Source organism: Microcaecilia unicolor, chromosome 9 (assembly GCF_901765095.1).
Source record: "Microcaecilia unicolor chromosome 9, aMicUni1.1, whole genome shotgun sequence".
Taxonomy (NCBI): domain Eukaryota; kingdom Metazoa; phylum Chordata; class Amphibia; order Gymnophiona; family Siphonopidae; genus Microcaecilia; species Microcaecilia unicolor.
The window spans coordinates 104,585,572-104,611,859 of record NC_044039.1 but is presented as its reverse complement, the minus strand read 5'-3'; the positions used below and the strand labels follow the sequence as shown (position 1 = coordinate 104,611,859).

Here is a 26,288-nt window from a genome sequence, read left to right as displayed (position 1 = left end):
TGACACAAACAGATTCCAAACATTATCTATCAAATTGGGATGACAGATGTAAGACCACATTAGACATAATTGCACCACTACAACAAAGAACTACACGTAGACAAAACTCAATACCTTGGTTCAACGAAGAACTGAAATCAGTAAAAACACAAGTTAGGAAACTTGAACGAGCATGGAAAAAAATGAAAGCCAAATATACACTTAACGTATGGAAACAAGAGCAAAGAAAATACAAATATTCAATAAGACAAACCAAAAGAGCATACTACAAAACCAAAATAGGGCCAGACTACAAAGACGTACATAAACTCTACCAACTCGTGAATAAATTAACAGACACCACACCGGTGACCACAACCAGCACAGACATCCCATCAGCAGACAACCTTGCCAAATACTTCAATGAGAAAATTATAAAACTACGATCCACGTTACCACTAAATACCAATGATCATGAAAAATTTATGGATTGCTTGGACCCAACTCCCGGTGAATACCCAGCAGATCGAACCTGGAATAACTTTGATCTATTGACCGAAGAAACCATCAGTCAAGCAATCAATAAATTCTCCAAAACTCACTCCAAACTGGATATTTGTCCCAGCAACCTAATAATGCTCACCCCCAACGCTTCATAACAGACCTTACATCACACATGAATTACATGTTGCAACACGGACTATTCCCCAAGGACAAAGGAAATATACTTCTTACCCCGATACCCAAAGACCTAAAGAAAAAATTAAACGACACAACCAAATATCGACCAGTAGCATCAATCCCCCTGGTAGTCAAACTAATGGAAAGTATGGTAACCAAATAACTTACCAACTACCTAAACAAATTCACTATACTGCATGAATCACAATCAGGATTTCGATCCAATCATAGCACTAACAGTGCTAACTACTCTCATAACCAAATTCAAACAATTAATTGCAACGGGAAACAACGTGCTCCTCCTACAATTTGACATGTCCAGCGCGTTCGACATGGTCAGCCACCAAATACTCTCAAACAACCTGGATTATTTCGGGATTGGAGGAAACGTACTTATAGGGTTTGAAGGCTTCTTAACAGCAAGAACCTATCAAGTGATATCAAACTCAAAAACGTCAACACCATGGAAACCTGAATGCGGAGTACCACAAGGATCACTGCTCTCGCCGACCCTTTTCAACTTAATAATGATACCATTAGCCAAATCGCTAGCCAGCCAAGGACTCAACCCGTACATCTATGCAGATGATGTTACAATATACATTCCGTTCAAACAAGATATAGCCGAAATCACAAATTAAATCACACACAGTCTCCAAATAATGAACTCATGGGCAGACACATTCCAACTAAAGCTGGACACAGAAAAAACAATGTCTCATCTTGTCTTCACAATATAATACAAACAAACCCAATACCATAAAAAAACCGGACTACACCCTCCCGGTCTCAGACAGCTTAAAAATTCTGGGAGTTACAATCGACCGAAATCTCACACTTGAAGATCATGCAAAAAATACAGCAAAAAAAATGTTCTACTCAATGTGGAAACTTAAAAGAATCAAACCTTTCTTCCCAAGGGAAGTATTCCGCAGCCTTGTACAATCAATGGTGCTAAGCCATCTAGACTACTGCAATGCCATTTATGCTGGATGTAAAGAACAAATCATTAAGAAGCTTCAAATCGCTCAAAATACAGCGGCCAGACTCATATTTGGGAAAGCGAAATACGAAAGCGCCAAACCCCTAAGAGAGAAACTACACTGGCTCCCACTAAAAGAACGAATTGCGTTCAAAGTTTGCACCCTGGTCCACAAAATCATTCATGGGGAAGCCCTGACCTATATGTCAGACCTTAAAGACTTGCCTACCAGAAACGCAAAGAGATCAGCACGCACATTCCTCAATTTCCATTACCCTAACTGCAAAGGACTAAAATATAAATCCACATACGCGACCAGTTTCTCATACATCTGCACGCAGCTATGGAACACACTACCAAAGGCTATAAAAATAACGCAAGACCTAACTATCTTCCGAAGGCTACTGAAAACAGATCTGTTCAAGAAGGCATATCATAAACACCCATCTTAAACACCAAAAAATAAGTCTTTACACGACATAGACATAATTGAAATCTTATCACTTGACTGATCAACCTCCTTACCACTAATGAATAAGCATAACCACTTCAATCTCTATGTCGAATATGGTCTCTCCATAGCTGATGACCTAAAGAATGATACAACCCAATTTCGTACTCAGGAACTTTCATGTATTACCATAATTTATTCTTCCTTAACATATATATGCACACCATGATCTGTTCACGTATGTTATGTAACATGTATGTTACCATGTATGTATGCAACTTAACACATTACCATTTGTAATTCTGTTACCCGGAAATGGCAACCGCCATTATGGCAAATGTAAGCCACATTGAGCCTGCAAATTGTTGGGAAAATGTGGGATACAAATGCTACAAATAAATAAAATAAATAAAGTAGGATGAAATCAGTCACACATGAAGGTTCATTCATGCTGAGGGTTGCAACACATGAGGAAAAGATAATATGTAGTTTGCTTTTAGGAGTATAGATATTGCTTATATGATAACTGTATTTTGCTTTTACTGACCAAAGTAGCTTGGTGAGACAACTGAAACAATAATGCAGAAAGACTTTCCAAAACTGCCTGGCCAGCATCACTGTCCTCTCTGGATGCACTGTCTAAACAGTATAGTGAAGTGAACATATATACAGAGGACCATATGAATATAAAATATAAAATATGTCATACCTAGTAAACCAAAGGTCCACCAAGCCAGTATCCTAAAAAATCCAGGTCACAAGAACACGGCAGGATCCCAAAGACTAGATGTATCTATTATTGCCTATACCTAGAGATATGTGATGACTTTCCCAAGACAGAGGGGTCAATGCTTTTTCCTCTAGTAATTTGTGTAAACCCTTTTTAGACCCAGATATAACAACTGATTTCATCATTTCATTCAACAATTGCCATAGCTTAACTGTAGGTTGAGTGAAAAAAGATCTCTGATTTGTTCTAAACGTTCTACCTATTAGTTTCATAGAATGTCTTTTAGTCTTACTCTGTGAAAGGGTAAATAACCATTCTCTATTTACCAAATCATCTCATTCATGATTTTACAGACCTTTATCATAGTTCCCTTTCTGCCATCTCTTCTCCAAACTGAAGAACCCTACATTATTTAACTTTTCTTCATTCTAGTTTCTCTTCTATATATCTTTTACTAATTCCATTAAATATTTTTGAGATAGGATAACTAAAACTGCACATAGTACTCAAGGTGCTGTCACACGATGGATTAATATGCAAGCACTATATTTTCTGTTTTATTATACATACTTATCTGAATGATTTTTTAACATTGTATTTGGTTTTTTTTTTTTTTTTTTTGACTGCCATCACACACTGAGCTGGGGATTCCAAAGTACTGTTCAGAATGTCTTCAGAATCTTTTTCCTGGGCAGTGACACCTAATATGGAATCCAACATCAACACCTAAAGTCAGGATGATTTTTGCTACATGTATCACTTTGTGCATGTCCATGCTAAATTTCATTTGCCAACTGCACACCCAGTCCCCCAGTTTTGTAAGATCCTTCTATAAATCTTCACAATCCAATTGTGATTTAATAATTTCAAAATGTCAATACCTCACTTATTGCTCCCTTTTCCTGATCATTATCAATATGTCATAAAGCACCAATCTCAGTACTGATTCCTGGGGCATTCGCTATTTACCTTTCTCTACTAAAAAAAACTGACTAAAAGATAGGAAACTGTAGAACTCAATGGTCAGCTTCCAGAAGAGGTAAACAGTCAATTTTCCTCAATGGAGAAAAGTGAATAATGGAATACCCTCGATCAATGCTTCTTAACATTCCGCGAATTAGAAAAGAAAGACGGAAGTCCAAAAGACAGCCGGCCTGGTTGAAAAGTGAGGTGAAGGAATCTATTAGGGCTAAAAGAAACGCCTTCAGAAAATGGAAGAAGGAACCGTCTGAAAATAACAAGCAGCAGCATAAGGAGTGTCAAAGCAAATGCAAGGCGCAGATAAAGAAGGCCAAGAGGGATTACGAAAAAAAGATAGCATTAGAGGCAAAAAAACATAGCAAAAATTTTTTTTCGGTATATTAAAAGCAGGAAGCCGTCAAAAGAATCGGTTGGGCCACTGGATGACCGAGGGGTAAAAGGGGCGATCAAGGAAGACAAAGACGTAGCGGAGAGACTGAATGAATTCTTTGCTTCGGTCTTCATCGAGGAAGATTTGGGTGGGATACCGGTGTCGGAAATGGTATTTCAAGCGGACGAATCGGAGAAACTTACTGACTTCACGGTAAACCTGGAGGACGTAATGGGGCAGTTCAGCAAACTGAAGAGTAGCAAATCTCCTGGACCGGATGGTATTCATCCTAGAGTACTGATAGAACTACTGCTAGTGATATGCAACTTATCCTTAAAATCGAGCGTGGTACCGAAAGATTGGAGGGTGGCCAATGTAACGCCCATTTTTTAAAAAGGCTCCAGGGGAGATCCGGGAAATTATAGACCGGTGAGTCTGACGTCAGTGCCGGGGAAAATGGTAGAGGCTATTATTAAAAACAAAATTACAGAGCACATCCGAGGACATGGATTACTGAGACCAAGTCAGCACGGCTTTTGTGTGGGGAAATCTTGCCTGGCCAATTACTTCAATTCTTTGAAGGAGTAAACAAACATGTGGACAAAGGGGAACCGGTTGATATTGTGTATCTAGATTTTCAAAAGGCGTTTGACAAGGTACCTCATGAAAGGCTACAGAGGAAATTGGAGGGTCATGGGATAGGAGGAAATGTCCTATTGTGGATTAAAAACTGGTTGAAGGATAGGAAACAGAGAGTGGGGTTAAATGGGCAGTATTCACAATGGAGAAGGGTAGTTAGTGGGGTTCCTCAGGGGTCTGTGCTAGGACCGCTGCTTTTTAATATATTTATATATGATTTAGAGATGGGAGTAACTAGCGAGGTAATTAAATTTGCTGATGACACAAAGTTATTCAAAGTTGTTAAATCGCGACAGGATTGTGAAAATTACAAGAGGACCTTACGAGACTGGGAGACTGGGCGGTTAAATGGCAGATGACGTTTAATGTGAGCAAGTGCAAAGTGATGCATGTGGGGAAAAAAAGAACTCGAATTATAGCTACGTCATGCAAGTTTCCACGTTAGGAGTTACGGACCAAGAAAGGGATCTGGGTTTCGTCGTCGATAATACGCTGAAACCTTCTGCTCAGTGTGCTGCTGCGACTAGGAAAGCGAATAGAATGTTGGGTATTATTAGGAAAGGTATGGAAAACAAGTGTGAGGATGTTATAATGCCGTTGTATCGCTCCATGGTGCGACCGCACCTTGAGTATTGTGTTCAATTCTGGTCGCCGCATCTCAAGAAAGATATAGTAGAATTGGAAAAGGTGCAGCGAAGGGCGACTAAAATGATAGCGGGGATGGGATGACTTCCCTATGAAGAAAGATTAAGGAGGCTAGGGCTATTCAGCTTGGAGAAGAGACGGCTGAGGGGAGACATGATAGAGGTATATAAAATAATGAGTGGAGTGGAACAGGTGGATGTGAAGCGTCTGTTCACGCTTTCCAAAAATACTAGGACTAGGGGGCATGCGATGAACCTACAGTGTAGTAAATTTAAAACAAATCAGAGAAACTTTTTCTTCACCCAACGTATAATTAAACTCTGGAATTCGTTGCCGGAGAAAGTGGTGAAGGCGGTTAGCTTAGCAGAGTTTAAAAAGGGGTTGGACGGTTTCCTAAAGGACAAGTCCATAAACCGCTACTAAATGGACTTGGGAAAAATCCACAATTCCAGGAATAACATGTATAGAATGTGTGTACGTTTGGGAAGCTTGCTAGGTGCCCTTGGCCTGGATTGGCCGCTGTCTTTGACAGGATGCTGGGCTCGATGGACCCTTGGTCTTTTCCCAGTATGGCATTACTTATGTACTTATTTATAAATTATCTGGAAATGGAAAATATAAATGAGGTGATCAAATCGGCAGATAACACAAATGTGGGCAATACGTGCTCAATTAGATGTGCCTGAATCAGTAGCAGGAAGGGTATTGGGCATATAAAGAGTTTGATAGAACTCTACAAAATGTTTTTGTATATCAGCTGTAGAAGTGTAGGAATGGCTATGACCGTCTATAACACAAGAGATAGCATTGCGGGTGGTTTATTTTTTCAATTTAAAAGCCAGAAGACGGCTAGAACGGTTGCCAAATTCAAAATGAGATTGGCGGACTCGCTGTAGTTGCTCAGTAACATTCGCCAATTGCAACTCCTGAAGCTGTAAGCGTGTCTGATGTAACTGAGTGTCTAGTGAAACCTGACCTTCTCCCCTGATATTATACTGATATTATAATTGGGTCAGTTGTGACCTTAGGGTACATTCTGCTTGCCTCTGACTTTTAAATATATGTGCTTGCAAAGCAATTAATTGCCCTCTAATTACTACCTTAAGGCCCTCCCACAATATTATGAGCAACACCTCACCTGTGTCGTTAAACTGAACATACTCTTTTATGCCATGCTCCAATTGAGTGAGATTTTCAAGGGGTAAGAGTAGTGCATCATTCAATCACCAATAAGAAGTCCCCTGCAGATGTCTCTTTGGGCCCAAGTGTAGGATTATGCGGGCATGATCAGACCAGGTGTGGGAGGTAATAAAATGGGAATATACCTGCTGTAATAGAGAGGGTTCTCCCAACCAGTAATTGATGCGAGAATAGCTATTGTGTGTCTGTGAGTAGTATGTATAATCTCTCTCTAATGGATTTACATGTCTCCAAAGGTCCAGTAGGTTATACTGAGACAAAGTGAGCTAGTAAGGCCCGATCACGCTGGGAGTACTGGACCCCTGAGGCTGAATTATCAATAGCAGCATTCAATGTTAAATTAAAATCCCCCCCCCCCCCCCTCAACAGCACATGGCCTTCAGCATGTTGTAATAATAATTAGTCCAGACATTCAATATAAGTCTTGGTGTCAATACTGGGGCCATAAACATAGACTATCTTACAGGTAATATTATACAAGGTCAATAATAACAAAAGATATTGCCCTCCTCGATCCCGAATCACTTGTCTTATTTGCAAGCTTTACTTTCAGACAGAGCTATCAAAACTCCTTTAGTTTTATGCTGAGATGTATTAGATGCAAAATATATGTGCAGGTGTTTAGTATGCATGCAGAGTCACTCATGCCCAGGTCTCAGATGAGTCTCCTGGATCACAGCAATATCTGCTTTTAAACGCCCAATCTCCCGAAAAAGCAAACCCTGCTTCATGGGCGACTTCAACCCTGCACATTAAAAGTTACCAATATACATTCACTCATCCATATAACAACAGCCTCTCCTGTACTGTTGAATCTTTTTATGGACAGATTTGTTATAACAGAATCTCAGAAAATAACTTCTAAAGTAAAACATTTGGTTTGTGGAAAATCCTAAATGACACTAGAGATCGCTGCTCTGAACTCATGATTTCTAAGAAACTGCTGACATAAATTTCCATTTAAGCTCTTAAATCTACAACAACATCAGTTTCTGTGGCTTTGGGGGAACAGACTTTTAAAAATGGAACCTTTTCTGAAGGAACATAGTGAAAAGTTTAATGTATAATCTTTTAACCTACAGGAGGCCAAGCATCAGATTTCACAGCAAAGGGACAGAATGGATGACATGTTAACACAAATCTCTCCACTGAAAAGATCAAACACCTTATTGAAAAAACCCTAACCATAAAAGTAACATAACAAAAACTGGTTTACTGGAACTGTTATAGACACTGAACTCAAAGTAAAATATGAAAAATGAATCCCTGATACAAAGATATTAATTAAGAAAATACACAGACTAAGGGTAAAGCTTTCTATCTTTTCACTCTGGGAGTTAGTAACTCTCTGGCGGGAAACCCTCTGGACTGCTCCGTGAGTAATATAAGAACTTCATGATAATGGGCAGTTTGATCACCTGAAGATGCTATGGCGAAACACAGAACTGTGTAGAGATCAGCTGAAATATTCAAATAGATTGGCGTTTGAAGAAGAAATGTTTGCTAAAGACAGCGAAGCAGGGTTGCACCCTCGTTGAGATGATTCGGAAGTGATGTATTCCTTGTGGGCTGTCTAGCTCAAGTTTTCCATTCTGACTTTGGGATACCTTGGTTCGAAAGGTGGTAACCTTGTTACGCCCTGGATTTGCACATTTTGGATTTTATCTTCACAGTGTGATAGACTTCATTAAGACTGTGATTATGGACACTTATTACTTATTTTTACTTGATTGATATGTTCCTTGAGAGCAAGCTGAACTGGCTGTTTTGAACATCTTAAATATCCATCATCTTGGCTCGATCAAGGTAAGTACTATAATTTTCTTTTTTATGTTATATACTAGCAATCTGAACCTGCCAATTTCAGACACTCTTGGAGTTACCATCGATCGACACTGAACACTTGAGAGCCACGCGAAAAACACAACCAAGGTGTTCCACTCAATGTGGAAATTAAAAAGAGTAAGACCTTTCTTCCCAAGGACCGTTTTCCGTAACCTGGTACAATCAATGATGCTCAGTCATCTAGACTACTGCAACGCACTCTACGCTGGCTGCAAAGAGCAAATAATCAAAAAAGTTCAGATAGCTCAGAACACTGCAGCTAGACTCATATTCGGTAAAACAAAATATGAAAGTGCTAAACCCCTACGAGAAAAGCTACACTGGCTCCCACTTAAAGAACACATCACGTTCAAAATATGCTCCCTAGTTCACAAAATCATTCACGGAGATGCACCAGCCTACATGTCAGACCTGATAGACTTACCACTCAGGAATGCCAAAAGATCATCACGCACATTCCTCAACCTGCACTTCCCCAACTGCAAAGGTCTAAAATACAAACTAATGCATGCATCAAACTTCACCTACTTGAGCACACAGTTATGGAACGCATTGCCGCGCAACTTAAAAACGACCTGCGAACTAACTTCCACAAACTACTGAAGACCCATCTCTTTAATAAGGCTTACCACAAAGATCAACAAACATGAACAAACACAACTCCTTCACATATATACTGAAATGTCGTATATCTGCTTGTTATACTATTATCATGTTCTTTTCTTTTTTCATAATCATGTTAACTAAGATCCTTCTATAATACTAAATGTATATTTTCTAATGATATTTCCACCATTCATGATGTATTGTAAGCCACGTTGAGCCTGCAAAGAGGTGGGAAAATGAGGGATACAAATGCAATAAATAAATAAAATAAATAAATCTTATGATGCAGTGATAGAGCCTAGTGTGATCAGCTTTTAGTCACTTTTTGATACTAGTTCAGCAGGGACCACACAAACATTCTGGGGGGGGGGGGGGGGGACTAGAGAACGGAAGGGGAGGTGGTGTGTGTGCGTACGTTTGTTTGTCTGTGCATGTGTATGCTTGAATGTATGTGTGTGTGCTTGTGATTAGGAGAGGAGAGGAGATGAGAGGGGAAAGCAGTTTGAAATGGGCAATAATCTTTAAACACTATGTTGCAGTCAATCGATGTTATGTATACTAGAACTGTTGGAACTACTTCTCCCAGAAAAATGTGTATGGCCATCTTTTTGGAGGAGGTTCATCTCTTCCATATTCTATCACATGCACAAACTTCCTCCAGACCTCTTCCTCCATCCCTAGTGACTGAATCTGCCTTCCAATCCTCTGCCCCTACTGCCTCCCCATGAGTCGGATTCTACCTATGATTTAGTTACAACAGACATACTCAGGGCAGGCTCACTCACGCGGGGGTGGGGAGGTTCAAGGGAGAAAATTAGAGAATTGCTGATAGCGATTTTAAATTTACATATTACCTATCCTTCTACCTTCCGGAAATCAATGCATATCTTAAGGGGGCCCCCCTACACATGTGGGCACAACACATGTACAAAGTTTTCCAATGGCTTAATCTGGCCCTGCCCATAGCAGCAGATGTTAATTGGCAAAACAGAGCATTTTCGAAAGAGTATTGTGGTAAGTTCAATGTGAGTATCTTCTTTATTCTGACATTTCTATTTTAATCCCAGCTGATGAGTGGTTACAAACCTGTGATCATTTTTTATCTTCCCAGTTCCTGCACCATTTGTTGGCATCTCTTTTGCGTTTAAAAGTATGACACCGCCATTTTCTTTGGTTTTCTGATTTTACCTTTAATACCCACACCACGCCTCTGTTTGATCAGGACTAGTTATTTTTATTTTTCGTTTGTCACTTGCATTACAAGTTATTATTTATTTTCACTTGTCACGTACACTGATGATCTGTATGCCGTCACCATCTTATTCTGTTTACTGATTTTACTTTTAAATATATGGTATCTCTGCTTGATCTAGACAAGCTAGTTTCATTTTTATTAGCAATCTGCATCATAATCAGCATTTTTCAAGCATACTATTTTGTTTTAATAGTGTCATGCATCATAAGTTATTATTCACATTTATTCATTCACTTTCATTTGACACTTGCATCACGTTTTGTATATCACCGCTATTTTATTTGGATTATTGATTTCTCTTCTTATATATGTATGGCATTTCTGCTTGATCAAGATAATCTATTTTTACAACTTGTATCAAATATTTTGTGATTTCTTTTAAAGCACTATGTAAGCTCTTTGAGCAGGGACTGTCTTTCTTCTATGTTTGTGCAGCGCTGCGTATGCCTTGTAGCGCTATAGAAATGCTAAATAGTAGTAGTAGTTGTTTTTAAAGCGTTTTTATTGCATCACAAATTTTTACTGTACAATCACATTCTGAAACGTTTTTCACTTTACTATTTGTCTATCAGGCACTGTACATTTTCACAAAATTCATTCATTTTTTAATCTGCACAGTACTGAATATTTTTCCTCAGTTTCTCCTTTTTCACAATTTATTTGCTTCTCTTACACCACAACCAGATTCAGCAAGACTATCTTGCCACTAATACATTAGAAGTTAGTGACTACGACTGGGTAGGAGCCATATGCAGCTTCCACTTGTTCCTTTAATCCATTTGTATTTTTTATTCATTTTGTCTATTTTTAATTGATTTATTTCATACATTTATTTTTTTATTTTATTTTTATTACGTTTGTACCCCGCGCTTTCCCCACTCATGGCGGGCTCAGTGCGGCTTATATGGGGCAATGGAGGGTTAGGTGACTTGCCCAAAGTCACAAGGAGCTGCCTGTCGCTGAAGTGGGAATCGAACTCAGTTCCTCAGGACCAAAGTCCACCACCCTAACCACTAGGCCACTCCTCCACATTTTATATGTCTGTTCTTCTAGCATATTTATATTTGTACTCTGTAAATGAATGCTAGTTCACACGTACTTGTGTTTTTAATTGCCTGTTTTAATTTTTCCATTTAAATATGTGTATATTTACATTTTTCACTGTCTTCTGCCTAGACCCCTGATGCAGGCGGTTTCGTCAAAACACAGACTGTGTCGGGTCTGATTAATAAAATACTGAGTTGGTGTCCTCATTCTTGAAGGCTCCTTGTGCTTTTTGTGGCTTTTTGCTCTTTTTGGGTGTGCTTTGGATTCCCTCTCTCATAGTCCTGGTTAGTCAATTTTTGTCACACCTTGGACTTGGTAGATCAGTGGAGGTCGTTTCACCCTGACTCTAGGGATATTCATTTAATCCATGCCCATGCCTCCTTTTCTTGCATTGACTATTTCTTACTATCCTCTTCTGCTTTTTCGGCAGTGGTCGAGGCTGGGATTGGAGCCATAGTGGTCTTGGACATAGACCCATATTATTGGAAGGTACAATCCTGGTGTTTCCCCCTCATGCTTGGCCCAGGATACTGATTTTCACAAATTCCTATGGGCCAAGTGGGAGGAATTTTGTCACATAATGGCCAGCATAAGGATAACTTTATTTTATTTTGGGAAACTGTCAAGGTGGTAATCCGTGGAGATATCATAGCCTACACTAGTATGCATAATAAGAAATTTAAAGCCAGTACTATCAATTTAGAGAAAACTCTGCGTAAGGCCCAAAGAGTCTATGCCCGAGCCCCTACTGAGGCTCACAAGGAACATTACTTTGCTACCCAGGCAGCTCTTAATTCTTTACTTCATTACAGAACACAGAAAATAATGATGGGGTATAAATATCAATATTACAGTTTGTGCAACACATCGGGCAAATGCCTGCATAAGACTTGGAGGCGTAGGCTACCAGTATTTACCCTCAAAAAAGCTGATGGGAGTTTGACATTTTAGACTGAGGAGATTGCCCACACTTTTGCATCATATTTCGAGCACATGTATAAGGCGGGGATTGAACTTTCCCTGGAACAAACGGAAGATTACCTGACAAAATAGGGTATGATGCAATTTTTGGAAGAGGCCATTAGACACCTTAATAGGCCCTTGCAAGCCAAATAACTAAAGGTAGCTTTTAGTAGATTGAAGAATGGGACTACCCTGGGTGTTGATGGGTTCTCCTATAAATTTTATAAACTGCTGGGAATGAACTTGATACTACCCGTGTTAGACTATTACCAAGCAGTGGTAGGAGGAGGGGGGTAGCCCCGATATGCTAATGAAGCACTGGTAATTTCACTCCTGAAACCAGGCAAATTGGGTGAGGATCCAGGATCTTACAAGCCTATTTCACTAATTAACATGGATGTAAAATTGTTCTCTCATATACTAGCAGATTGTCTGTCTGAATTTCTGCAATTTGTGATGGGGGGAGATCAAACTGGGTTTGTAACAGGACATCAATCAATGCATAATGTACGTAAAGCATTATTAGCATTGGCATATTGTCAACATAAAGAGATACCAGCATTGTTAGTTAGTCTTTACACCTTCAAGCGTTTATCGGGTAAATTGGTCCTTTTTAGCACCATGGAATATGTAGGGCTGTTGAGGTGGTACCTCTAGGCAGTGAAATCTTTGTATTGCAACCTCACTGCCTCCTAATTAGTTAACGGTGTCCGTATTCAGGCCTTCCACATAGAGAGGGGCACGACAGGGATGCCCATTGTCCCCATTGCTGTTTGTCCTTTCCTTGGAACCACTCCTTTGCACTTTGCGAGGGGAATGTAGATGTGGGGGTCTTCACCGTGGGCCTTCTACCTTGAAAACTTTGGAGTTTGCAGATGACTTGCTGCTCATCCTCACTGATCCCCAGCAATCTCTTCCAATGGTGATAGTGCTAGTGGAGAAGTATGGATTCCTGTTGGAATTCCAGTTGAACTTTGATAAACCCTATGCTCTGCCAGCACTTCCATCGGTTAGATCAACTTGCGGGGCAGCTTTTCCCTTACAATGAGTGGAGGGTAGAATTAAATATTTGGGAGTCCACTTTCCAACTCACTTTTCGCGTCTAAAAGTTCTAAATGTGGGACCTCTGCTGGCGGATACCAAGTCCAAACTGGGTGGTTGGCAGGATTATTCCCTTTCCCTGATGGGGAGGATTAGCCTATGCCTATTTAATAAGTTCTTTGCCCCGTGCTGGTTGCATGTGTTTCAAATGGTGCTATTAGATTTAAGAGTTAAGGATGAAAAATTGCTATTGACCAAGTTACAAAACTATTTACGGCAAGGGAAGTGCCCTAGGCTCTCTCCCCGTGGGAGCAGAGCCTGTGACTCCTAAGCCTATGTTACCTTACTATTAGCTGCGGCATGCTACATATTGATGACTGGTTCCAGAAATCTGAATATTTTACTTACTCCGCGTTAGAATTGGAGCCTCTGGGAAAGGTTCATTTTAGCTATTATTTGCATGCGTCCACAGTGGCCTTACAGAATATACCTAAAGTCTATGTTCATTACAGGCCACTAAGAGCTACCTGGTGCTGGCTTTGTAGATTTCATGGACTGAACCCCACAGTTTCCCCACTACTGCCTATCCGGTACAATAAGGTTTTTCGCCAGGTAAAGACTCCAAATTTTTGCCATTTGGGAATCAAAAGTGATAAAATTCTTGCATCATTGCAGGAAGATGACATTGTAAAATCGTTTGAGTCCCTGAGAACTGAATTTCAATTGCCAAGTTAGGTGGCCTTTTGTTACTTACAGTTACAGCATTACATTGGCACCGTGGATAAAAATTGTTTTAACGGGTGTGATCTATGAGACTTTAGACACTACGCTGACACTGGAATCACACTGGAAAGTACACAACGTTCCACCATCACCGTCTTAAGGATACTGCGACTCCACCAAATTTTGCATGCTTGGAACAGGCATGGGCTGCAGCTCCCGTGCAAGAGGGATGTTTACTCTCTGGAATTTCTAATATCCGAGGCATCTCTGACCATGTGCCTTATTGGGAATTAGAATACAAAATAAAGATGAGACTGTTCTATTCACCCAAGAGAGAGTTCCTTATAAAACTTTGTGCGTCAGCAGCATGCATCAAATGTGGACATGCAGAAGCGTTCTTGGGTCATATGTTATGGGTCTGCCTGGTGATTCAGTCCCTGTGGCGGTGAGTATTTGCATGTGTGTCCCGCATTTGGTCTCTGCAAGTGACAGTAAAGCCTAGCTTCCTATTTGGAATCATACCCAGACTGCCCCTCAGAGGCATGAGGTGACCAGATTTATACAATGGGCGACACTGATGGTGATGAGGTTGATCCTTGCAGCTTGGTTCTCTAAGGGCCCTCCTTCTAAGCAGTTGTGGCGTGCGGCCATGATTCATGTACGCACCATGGAGAGGCGTCACATACCAGACCTTGATTCTTCAGTAGAGTGCCTGTTTTAAGCTACTTGGAAACCTTTTTGATCTACTTTGACACTAACTGTGCAAAGCAGAATCTTGAACTTTTAAAATATTATTTGGGTTTCATTTGTATATGCACCTTAGACCGGCTTGACCCCAGGGGAGGGGATTTATAACTCAAAATTTGAGTGTGTACTGCCATGTTACCTCAGTTTGTTGGAAGTGGTTCCTAGTTGTTCCTTGCTCTGTTTTTGACATGGTGTTTTCTGTTGCTACTTACTCAATAAAAAGGATTTAAATGTAAATAATTATATGCTTACATTTTTCACATTCCACTGTTAAAAAATACAAATCAAAATGGATTTAGATATGAATATTTTTCAATAATCTACACATGCTTTACATGTCCAATATATAAAAACAATTATAGAAATGTTCAAAATGTAAGAATAAGAAATACAGAAACATGGAAAAATATAAGACAGATAAATACCACATGGCCAACCAGACTGCCCATCCATGCCATCTATTATCCCCTTCCTCTCCCTTAGATATCCTAAGTACTTGTTCCAAGCTTCCTTGAATTAAGATACAGTCTTCATCTCTACCACCTCCACTGGGAGGCCGTTCCATGAACTCACCACCCTTTCCATGAAAGAGTATTTCCTCAGGTTACTCCAGAGTCTGCCCCCTTTCACCTTCATCCTATGTCCCCTCATTCAAGAGCTTTTTTTTTTTTTTTAATTGAATGTTTAGTTTTTAAACTGTTTTATTATTTTTCTCTTTGAAATATTATTTCTCTCTTGATATGTAAACTGAAGTGAATCCTATTTTGGAAAACAGGTGGAATATAAGACTCCAATAGAATAGAATCACATATGACCATAATCAAGTCTAGATCCTCTTTTGTGCAGAAAAGTACTTCACCCTCTTAACTGTACTGCTCCCTTGAGGTTTTGCAGATCAAATGCATGACCCTGCACTTCTTAGCATTAATCTTAGCTGCCAAATACTGGACCATTCTCTTCAAGCTTCACTAGGCCCCTCCTCCTGTTATCCACACCACTGAGGGTGTCTACCCTACTGCAGATTTTGATATCATCCAAAATATCTTGATTGTACAAGACATAATACCACCTGACTCAGTGCTTGGTGGAATCACTTCTAGCTGGAAGACTGGGCATCCAAATGGCAGATGAAGTTTAATGTGGACAAGTGCAAAATGACAAGTGCAAAATGACAAGTTTAATGTGGACAAGTGCAAAATGGGAACAATAACCCAAATTATAGCTACATGATGCTAGGTTGGACTTTACTGAAGTCTAGCATCCAATGGGGCTCATTTTCAAAACACTTAGCCTTACAAAGTTCCATAGTAACCTATGGAACTTTGTAAGGCTAAGTGCTTTGAAAATATGCCTCATTGTATCTTAAACATCAGATTTTTTTTTTTTTAATTTTTAGCTAGTGACTGAACAGAGTTTGCTCCAGCAAAGAGGTACGAATAGGAAGAAATAATTCTTTTGATGTTCCTATGCAATGTAAGAGACCACAAACATCAATCTTGGGGTTCCTCTTCCTCCTGTATAAAATATGGAACTTCTTTCACCACTTTTTAACAAACTTGATATAAGAGGCCAGTGGACTCTTCCACTTCAGTGCCATGGTGGTGTGTCTGCGCAAAGATCATGGCGCTTCTTACCTGCTCTGTGCATCTTCTGTAAAGGAAGATTTGCTTTTAAAGATGGTAGACACCATCATGGCAAACTTCCCTCTTTCTTCAAGTGAAAAACAAATTTTAGATACAGACAAAGCTTGACTTTATGAAGAGAGATCTGTGCTTCTTCTTACACTTTGAGGAGGAATGGGAATTTTCCTTTAAGGCCTGTTTTCTCTGAGGAAGAGGTAAGAGAAGAATTATGCTTGTTTTAAAGCAGGGGCGTAGCCAGCCTTCCGTGGGTGAGGGGTCCAGAGCCCGGGGGGAGGGGGCACATTTTAGCCCTCCCCCCGGCGCCGCCCCCCCACCGCCGACATTGCCGCCCCCCCTCCCGCCACGAACCCGCCGCCGCTGCAGCCTACCTTTACTTTTGCTGGCGGGGATCCCACTCCCCGCCAGCCGACGTCTTCTTCTCAGTCCTTCCTGCTCTTCAATGTGTTTGCTGACGTCCTGCACGTTGTACGTGCAGGATGTCAGACTCAGAGAAACAGAACTGTTCTCTAAGTCTGACGTCCTGCACGTACAATTACGTGCAGGACGTCAGCAAACACATTGAAGAGCAGGAAGGACTGAGAAGACGTCGGCTGGCGGGGAGTGGGATCCCCCGCCAGCAAAAGTAAAGGTAGGCGGCGGCGGGGGCGGGTTCGCCAGGAGGGGGGTCCTGGGGTGAATCTGCGGGGGCCCCGGCCCCCTCAGGCCCCACGTAGCTACGCCACTGTTTTAAAGTAGATCCAGAGATGATAAAAAGTCCATCAGTACCTTCTTGATCTATGCTCCTAGAAAAATAAAACGTGGGTATATGGTAGATCAGCCCAAGGGAGACAAAGAATACTTATGAACACCAGCATGGGCCATGAGCACTTGGAAAACCTTGGTATATCCAAAAATACCATGAAAACTTGAGAAGTTAAGTCAAACTCAATGTTTAGAAATACTTGAGATGCTTTATTTTTACCTAGATTGCAATAAATGAAAAGAGGGAAAGAGTCAGAAAAAAACAAATCTTTAGACAAGGTTTGTTATAAACATGCAGAGTTGGAAAAGAAAGCAAACCACTTGTCAGGTCACCAAAGAAACAGAGCTGGCTCAGGGTTGGCAGCTCCTGTGCATATTCAAAAAATTTCTAGCATTTTCTGAACTATGTTTTTTGTAGTGTGCTTTTTCTGTCAGTAAGCAGGATGAAATCAGCTGTGCAAATGAGGGATAACTACATAAGTACATTAGTAATGCCATACTGGAAAAAGACCAAAGGTCCATCGAGCCCAGCATCCTGTCCCCGACAGCGGCTGATCCAGGTCAAGGGCACCTGGCAAGCTACCCAAACGTACAAACATTTTATACAAGTTATTCCCAAAATTGTGGATTTTTCCCAAGTCCAATTTAGTAGCGATCTATGGACTTGTCCTTTAGGAAACCGTCCAACCCCTTTTTAAACTCTGCCAAGCTAACCGCCTTCACCACTACCACTGAGACAAACTTATAATAATGAATACAAAAAAAGAAAGTAACAAAAATAAATATCAAAAATGCAATATACATCTTTCCATTTCAGTAGAATGAAAGCGGCAGCAATAGCGCAGTAAAAACAGGCAATGCTATTGCTAATTTTCAGAACTAGATGACAGTAGCAATAATAGTGGTTCAAGATGGAGTTCTATACAACTTTCAACCAGCTAATCAAATACTGCAAATGGGGGAGACCCATATACGCTGACTGTGTAGCAGCTTCTAAGTAAGGCAGCAACATGCTATATCCTTAATTTCTACCATAGCTGCAGAATTACAGGAGTCTAGAGGCACTGCTTATACTTCATAATGCTTCTTGAGCCCTGGTGTAGGCCTTCAACAAAGTATTAATTTACAATTTGGTGCAAGAGACGGGATAGTTGCTGAAGCAAGGGTAATGCTTACTGACTAGTCAAAAAAGAACACTAAAAATGGTTCCAGACAGAGATCAAGCTGCATTCTGCCTTCAGCCACTGGAGGAATTGGGATGTCTAACTAGAGCTTCCTGAAAAGTGCTGGAAAGGAAAACAGAACAAAGGATTTCCCACAAAGGACAAACCTAAAATAAATATTACATCTGGTAAACAGAATTTAAAATACTGATAGCTACTGCCAGTGGTGTATTACATTCTGGTGCTTCACAGCCTACCTAACAGCTGATGTTAATTTGGCTGTGTTGTCAGAAAGCATACTTATTGCTCCTTCATCCTCTCCTTCAAGACCCTAGGAAGAGAAAGGAAAGGAAATGAAACAGTCACAGAGGCACAGGTTCCTCCTAAATTTTAAAGATTTGTATGTAGATGATAACACTTCTTAGCCCACCTGTCAATCAAGTGAGTTTTGGCTACTTAAACCACTGCATATGGCACTTAACTTGCATGAATACTAAGCAGAAACTAGTGTCATCCATTCACAATGCACAATATGAATAAATGATTTATTTGCATTAAGTTTATAAACATCAATCACCTTACCATATTAATGCATAGTTTGTTGAGCCACATAATTGTTTTTCTTGACAGTGCTAATGAAACCAAACTGGTGCAAAAGTGGATTCTGTTTAGCTGAAGTGCCTTCAGTCATCTTCCTCTGACTTCCAAGCAAATGCTGGGACACAGAAGTTAAAGACAAAACTAAGTTACTTACCTGTAACAGGTATTCACCATGGTCAGCAAGATACAAGTCCTCACATTTAGGCATCATCATCCGACAGAGCCCGGTGTGGGAAATAGTTTCTCAAGCTTAGATTTTGCCAGACGTTTTTGAGAACCACTGTGCATGCGTGCTACTTTCCACCTACCATTGTGGCACAGAACTGCCTCAGTCATTATTAGAGCTTAAAATAGAGCACAATTCCTTGGGGATGTGAGTGGGTATGTGAGCACTTCTAGCCTGCTGTCCATACAGAACTCCTGTTACTGGTAAGTAACTTGGTTTTCTCCAAGTTCTCACAGATAGGGCTTCCAAGCTACAGGTTGCCCTAAATAGTAAAAAGGGGACACTCTAATCAAGAAATGTGTTGCAACAGGCAAAAACTAACATAATTTTGGTGGCTATATATATATATATATATATATATATATATATATCACAATAAGCCAAGGACCTCCATCTAACAAATGCACTGTAATTGGCTAGCATATTCATTTCCAGTGTGCCTTAAAAAAAATAATATATATATATATATATATATATATATTATTTTTTTTAAGGCACACTGGAAATGAATATGCTAGCCAATTACAGTGCATTTGTTAGATGGAGGTCCTTGGCTTATTGTGATAAAAAGAAACAAAAAGCTGAATAGACTTTCTAAGGGTTTTAGTCCACTCCAAATAGATGGGTAAGGCTTGTTGGCAAGATCCCAAAAAAGTACAAAACATTTTATACTGCTTATCCCAGAAATAGTGAATTTTCCCCAAGTCCATTTAATAATGGTCTATGGACTTTTCCTTAAGGAAGCCGTCCAGACCTTTTTAAAACCCCGCTAAGCTAACTGCCTTTACCAGATTCTCTGGCAACGAATTCCAGAGTTTAATTACACGTTGAGTGAAGAAACATTTTCTCTGATTCGTATTAAATTTACTACTATATAGCTTCATTGTATGCCCCCTAGTCCTAGTATTTTTTGAAAGAGTAAACAAACGATTTACATCTATCGGTTCCACTCCGCTCATTATTGTATAGACCTCTATCATATCTCCTCTCAGCCACCTCTTCTCCAAGCTGATGAGTGCTAGACGCTTCAGCCTTTCCTCATAGGGAAGTCGTCACATCCCCTTTATCATTTTCATCACCCTCTCTGTACCTTTTCTAATTCCACTATATCTTTTTTGAGATGCGGCGACCAGAATTGAACACAATATTCGAGGTGTGGTCGCATCACGGACCAATACAAAGGCATTAGAACGTCCTCACTTTTGTATTCCATTCCTTTCCTAATAATACCTAACATTTTTTTTTTGCTTTATTAGCCGCCACTGCACAATGAGCAGAGGGTTTCAACATATCATCCCTTTCTTGGTCGGTGACTCCTAACGTGGAACCTTGCATTATGTAGCTATAGTTTGGGTTCCTCTTTCCCACATGCATCACTTTGCACTTGCTCACATTAAATGTCATCTGCCATTTAGACTCCCAGTCTCGTGAGGTCCTCTTGTAATTTCTCACAATCCTCCCGCGATTTAACAACTTTGAATAACTTTGTGTCGTCAGCAAATTTTATTACCTCACTAGTTACTCATCTCTAGATCATTTATAAATATGTTAAAAAGCAGCAGTCCCAGCACAGAACCCTGGGGAACACCACTATCTACCCTTCTCCATTCAGAATACTGACCATTTAACCCTACTCTCTGTTTTCTATCCTTTAAACAGTTTTTAATCCACAATAAGTCACTATCTCCTATCCCATGACTCTCCAATTTCTTCTGGAGTCTTTCATGAGGTACTTTGTCAAACGCCTTCTGAAAATCCAGATACACGATATCAACTGGCTCGCCTTTATCCACATGTTTGTTCACTCCTTCAAAGAAATGTAATAGATTGGTAAGACAAGATTTCCCTTCACTAAATCCATGTTGGCTTTGTCTCATTAATCCATGCTTTTGAATATACTCTGTAATTTTGTTCTTCATAATAGTCTCTACCATTTTGCCCGGCACTGATGTCAGGCTCACCCGTCTATAATTTCCTGGATCCCCTCTTGAACCGTTTAAAAATATTGGTGTTACATGGGCTACCCTCCAATCTTCCGGTACCACACTTGATTTTAAAGATAAATTACATATTACTAACAATAGTTTCGCCAGTTCATTTTTCAATTCTATCAGTACTCTGGGATGAATACCATCCAGTCCAGGATAATTGCTACTCTTCAATTTGTCAAATTGCCCCAGTACATATTCTGTAGGTTTATAGAGATTTCAATCAGTTTCTTCGGCTCATCAGCTTTGAATACCATTTCTGGCACTGGTATCTCTCATAAATCTTCCTCGGTGAAGACTGAAGCAAAGAATTCATTTAATCTCTCCGCTACGGCTTTGTCTTCCTTGATTGTCCCTTTTACCCCTCAGTCATCTAGCGGTCCAACCAATTCTTTTGCCGGCTTCTTGCTTTTAATATACCTTAAAAAAGTTGTACTATGTGTTTTTGCCTCCAATGAAATCTTTTTTCCAAAGTCCCACTTCGCCTTCCTTATCAGCACTTTGCATTTGACTTGACATCCCTATGTGTTTTTGCCTCCAATGAAATCTTCTTTTCAAAGTCCCACTTCGCCTTCCTTATCAGCGCTTTGCATTTGACTTGACATTCCTTATGCTGTTTATTATTATTTTCAGTTGGTTCCTTCTTCCGTTTTCTGAAGGATTTTCTTTTAGCTCTAATAACTTCCTTCACCTCACTTTTTAACCATCGTAAGAACATAAGAATTGCCATTCTGGGTCAGACCAAAGGTCCACCCAGCCCACTAGCCTGCTTCCAGCAATGGCTAAGCTAGGTCACAAGTATCTGGCAGTCAAAACCCCATGATTGAGGAGCTAAATGAGTCTTCTGGACCCTCTGCTGTCTTGGACGAGAGCAATATAATAAACAAAATAATAAAACTTTATTTCTAACCCGCATATCTAAAACATTCCAAGCTGAGAACACAAGAAACATACAAAATAATGTATAACAATACAAACCAAACAATACTAATTCAGAGTCATCCAACTTTAGCATTAAAACAAAATCAATAATCAACAGACCCGTATGCCTGAACAAACATATAGGTCTTTAAATCTTTCTTGAACTGAGCAATTGTTTGCACAGAGCAAAGCTCTACAGGAAGAGTGTTCCACAACTTGGGATCTATAACATAAAAAATAGAGGATCTGTACTCTTTAAAATGAATCTGCCTAAATGATGGAACTTCAAAAAACTGTTGAGTTCAAGTACAGAGAGAAGAAGGAGGATATGTACATCTAAGATTGTTTTAAGAACTCCTGTGCCCTCAGCTTTGAAACTTTCTGAAGGAAGAGGAGGTTGGTTTAGAAATGGGCCTTAAGAGGGACTTAAGGGTATTACTGTGCTCTTGATTATCTCCACAGCATGGCAAGCCTGTGAGCTTTTCTTGCACATTATCATCTTAGATCTGTAGCTCAGAGCCATTAAAGTTGCAGAGCACCAATACCTATTGCAGAAGATCTCAACAGTTTCAAAACATCATAGGTTGTGTATTGTTGTTGTTGCTTTTTTCTTTGTAAAGATCTGCAAAATCTAAAATTAAAAAAAAACATCATAGGTTGAACTAACCATGTGTTTGTCACACTCCTTCCTTTTGCCCACTAATAAAGAAAGCTGTGTAAACTACTCATAAGGGACAGTATCTGCAAACTCCTCTAGCTTAGGGTCAATGTTTTGCACATACATGACTACGAAAAGCTGATAAGAATCTATGTGAGCATAGTGATCTGAAAAACATTCCTCCTAAAAGACTCCAGTGTATAAGCCACCCTCCTTTGGGGTAATGAAGAATAAGATTTGGTTCTTTTGAGAGAAGATTCGACCATCATGAAAGGGTGAGAAAGCTGCTACTTCTCAAAATCAAGAGCGCTCTGAACTCTGTACATAAAGGGTAATTCTATAAGGAAGGTGCCAACATTTATGCATGAAGAACACACATAAATGACCTGAATACCAGCATATGCATAAATACCAATACTCCAGCTACGTACTGTTCTAAAAAATGTTGGGTGTATACATAGACAGAGTCTGGGGAGGGGTCAGTGTATTGTATTGGGCAAGGAGCTGCGCCAACCACTCATCCATCTTCTTAATGAACTCCTCCTCACAGACTGCCTAACCGCCTTTCTGTGGTATTTTGCAACTACATTCAAAGCGGTTTACATTTATACAGGTACTTATTTTGTACCTGGGGCAATGGAGGGTTAAGTGACTTGCCCACAGTCACAAAGAGCTGTAGTGGGAATCGAGCCCAGTTCCCCAGGATCAAAGTCCGCTGCACTAACCACTAGGCTACTCTTCCGAGTAGGAGTGGTCAGGTCCTCCCCAAGGTACTTCAGAAGTATTGATAACTTGTTCTTAGGACCATGGAGGTTGTCACATCCCTACTGATGCTGAAAGTTTTGAGTAGTCCTTCTTTGGGAGGGGGTGCTTTGAGAACACCAGAGATCTCTGTCTTGTACCAATGAGGCACGATGTCAATGCCTGCAGATCTCCACCTAATGCTTGATGTTTCAGGCTTTCTATATTGATAAAGAGGAGGATCCACATAATATGATGCAGCTCTAGGACCCATGGAAAACAATGCCTTCAATCCCAATGTCAAAGGACTGATCTTAGAAGCACCAAAACACATTTATGATGTTCTCCATGACTTCAAAGTCCTCTCTTTGATATCTGTGAACACAAATAACAAGAAAGTTCATGCTTGGCCTTTAAGCACTGCAAGCACCAGTTATAAGTATTTGCTCTGGATATGGGCTTGTCACAGAGGGTACAATGTTTAAAGCTAGTGGGGGCTTTTTCTGGGACATATTGACAAAAAAAGATAGCTATAACGAAATCAAATGTCTTGAACATGATGATTACCTCACTGGGGTGTTCTAGGCCTAATAAAAAAAATGAACCGAGTAGGAAAGGAGCAAAATAATAAAGAAAAATTGGAAGGTCATCAAAAACCTACATAGAGGACCCTGGCTTAGGAGTGAGGTTCATTCCTGTCATGGTATGTGCAAAATTAACCCATTTGAGAAATTTCAACAATAATTTTAGACAAAACTGAGAAAAACCCACAAACGAAGTGAGTTCAGCGGGATGTGTCTCAGCAGCTCCACTGAAACAGTGACTGAGGTGGTCCCATGCAACAGTGGCAGGTGGAAAATAGTACGCATGCTAGTAGTGTTTCTCAAATGCTTCTGAAAATATTCTAAACTAGAGAAGATTTTTCCCATGCTGGGCTCCGTTGTATGATGTCACCCGCCTATGAAGACTTGCTTGTCCTGTTTGTCTTCAGAGAAAACCACTATCACAAATGGCATTAGGAATCACAGTTGGTGTTTAGAATTCAGAAGGCTATCTTCTTCATTTACAATGTTTGCCTAGCATGGCACACTCACAAGCAGCACAAACATATCCCTGTATGCTATTTGCAGTAAAGAGGTAGAAGCTGTGTCATCTGCTATTCCTTTTTCTTTTATTATAACAGAAAGTCATTATTAATAGTTACACCATACAAATGTAACACGCAGCAAACAGGTGCAAAAGGAAAAAACTCCAATCAGTTATTTCAAGATAATAGCATCATTTTTATAAGTATCTGAACCAGTACCCAAATAAAGAAAAAGAAGAGGGAGAAGTTCCAACAAAAACTGAAGTCTGCAGTAAAAATTAGGAGGAATAGGAGTCACACCCAGCAAACAAAAGAAAAGAAAAGGAAGCCACAAAAAGTCCACATCTTTCAGGGTACCCCAGATCTGCTGCCAGTGGGATATGGTTTTTTGATGGACAGCAGTAAGTCTCTCCATGGTATAAATATTCCGAAGTTTCACCCTCCAAAGATTTAAAGAGGGAATTCCAAAGTCCTTCCAACAAGCAGCAAGGGTCAGCCTAGTCGCATGAAGAAAATGTCTAACAAATGCAATTTGTCATTTGCGGAGTGCAGAAATATCTTTGTTAAACAGGAAGATTCCAGGGTACCAGAAGATCTGCAAGCCAGTACGCCACTTAATCTGAAAGTGAATGGACTTTCAGAATGAACGCAATTTGGGGCACATCCACTATATGCGGTCCAGGGTACTCCGGTGACCACACTGTCTCCAGCAAGTTGGGCCGTACTGAGGAAACCATCTGCTAAGATGATCTGGAGTCAAATACCAACAGTACAAGATATTAACATTATTCTCTAACATAAGATGCATATCTTTGCTAAGGACTGTCCTAACTTATCTCTATCCTCTGGGAGAATAGTAAGGTTCAATTCACTTTCCCATCACTGCCTATGTGCAATAGGAGCTGATAACAAATCCCGAAGGTAAGGGTAAAGTGTACTGACCAAATATTTTGTAGAACTAAAGTCCTCAGAAACTTCTAAAAAGGTGTATTCTCCTGTGAAACATACTTTGTAACATTTGGTCACTAGATGCTTCAGCTGCAAATAGGCACAGCGATAGGAAGGAGTAAAATTATAATCACGAGCCAGGATCTCAAAGGAAAGAAAATTATCCTCATCATACAATTGACCCCAGCAAGACAGGCCAGAGGTCTGCCAAGCAGAGTATACTGAGGGGACCATACCAGGAGGAAACAAAGGATTATTAGAAATTGGTGTGTGTCTCAAGAGTTGGAAGTCCCTTTTACCACACATCAAATCCCAAAGTTTAAAGGTATGCAAAATCATAGGGGGAACATTTGAATGAAGCTTATAAAACCACCTGGGCAGCCAAAGCAAATGCCCAAGCAGTACTCTACCCACCTGTTGTTGTTCAACATGTACCCATAGCTTATGTGTATGATTGATTCTGATACCATTCAACCACACCTTGAACTTGAGCAGCACGATAGTAACACCAGAGATTGGGAACCCCAAGCCCTCCCTGCTGAGGGTCTCTATAGAGTACTCTTCTCACAAATCTAGGTCTATGGTCCCCCCCAAATAAAATGAAGACGACAGGACTGTAGAGAATCCAGTACAGATTTTGGAATCGCAACTGGAAGAACTTGAAAACAACTATAAATGGGGCAACAC

The 26,288-nt window shown here is 40.1% G+C and overlaps 1 protein-coding gene across 2 annotated transcripts in view; it reads right to left on the bottom strand.

Moving 5' to 3' along the window:
* SCFD1 (sec1 family domain containing 1) overlaps nt 1–26,288 on the bottom strand; it is a 304,030-nt gene that overhangs the window by 172,850 nt on the left and 104,892 nt on the right. For both annotated transcript variants that reach the window (XM_030214680.1, XM_030214681.1), the window contains one exon: nt 18,690–18,763. In XM_030214680.1, the coding sequence (XP_030070540.1) occupies nt 18,690–18,763 (74 nt within the window). The remainder of the gene's footprint in view (nt 1–18,689; nt 18,764–26,288) is intronic.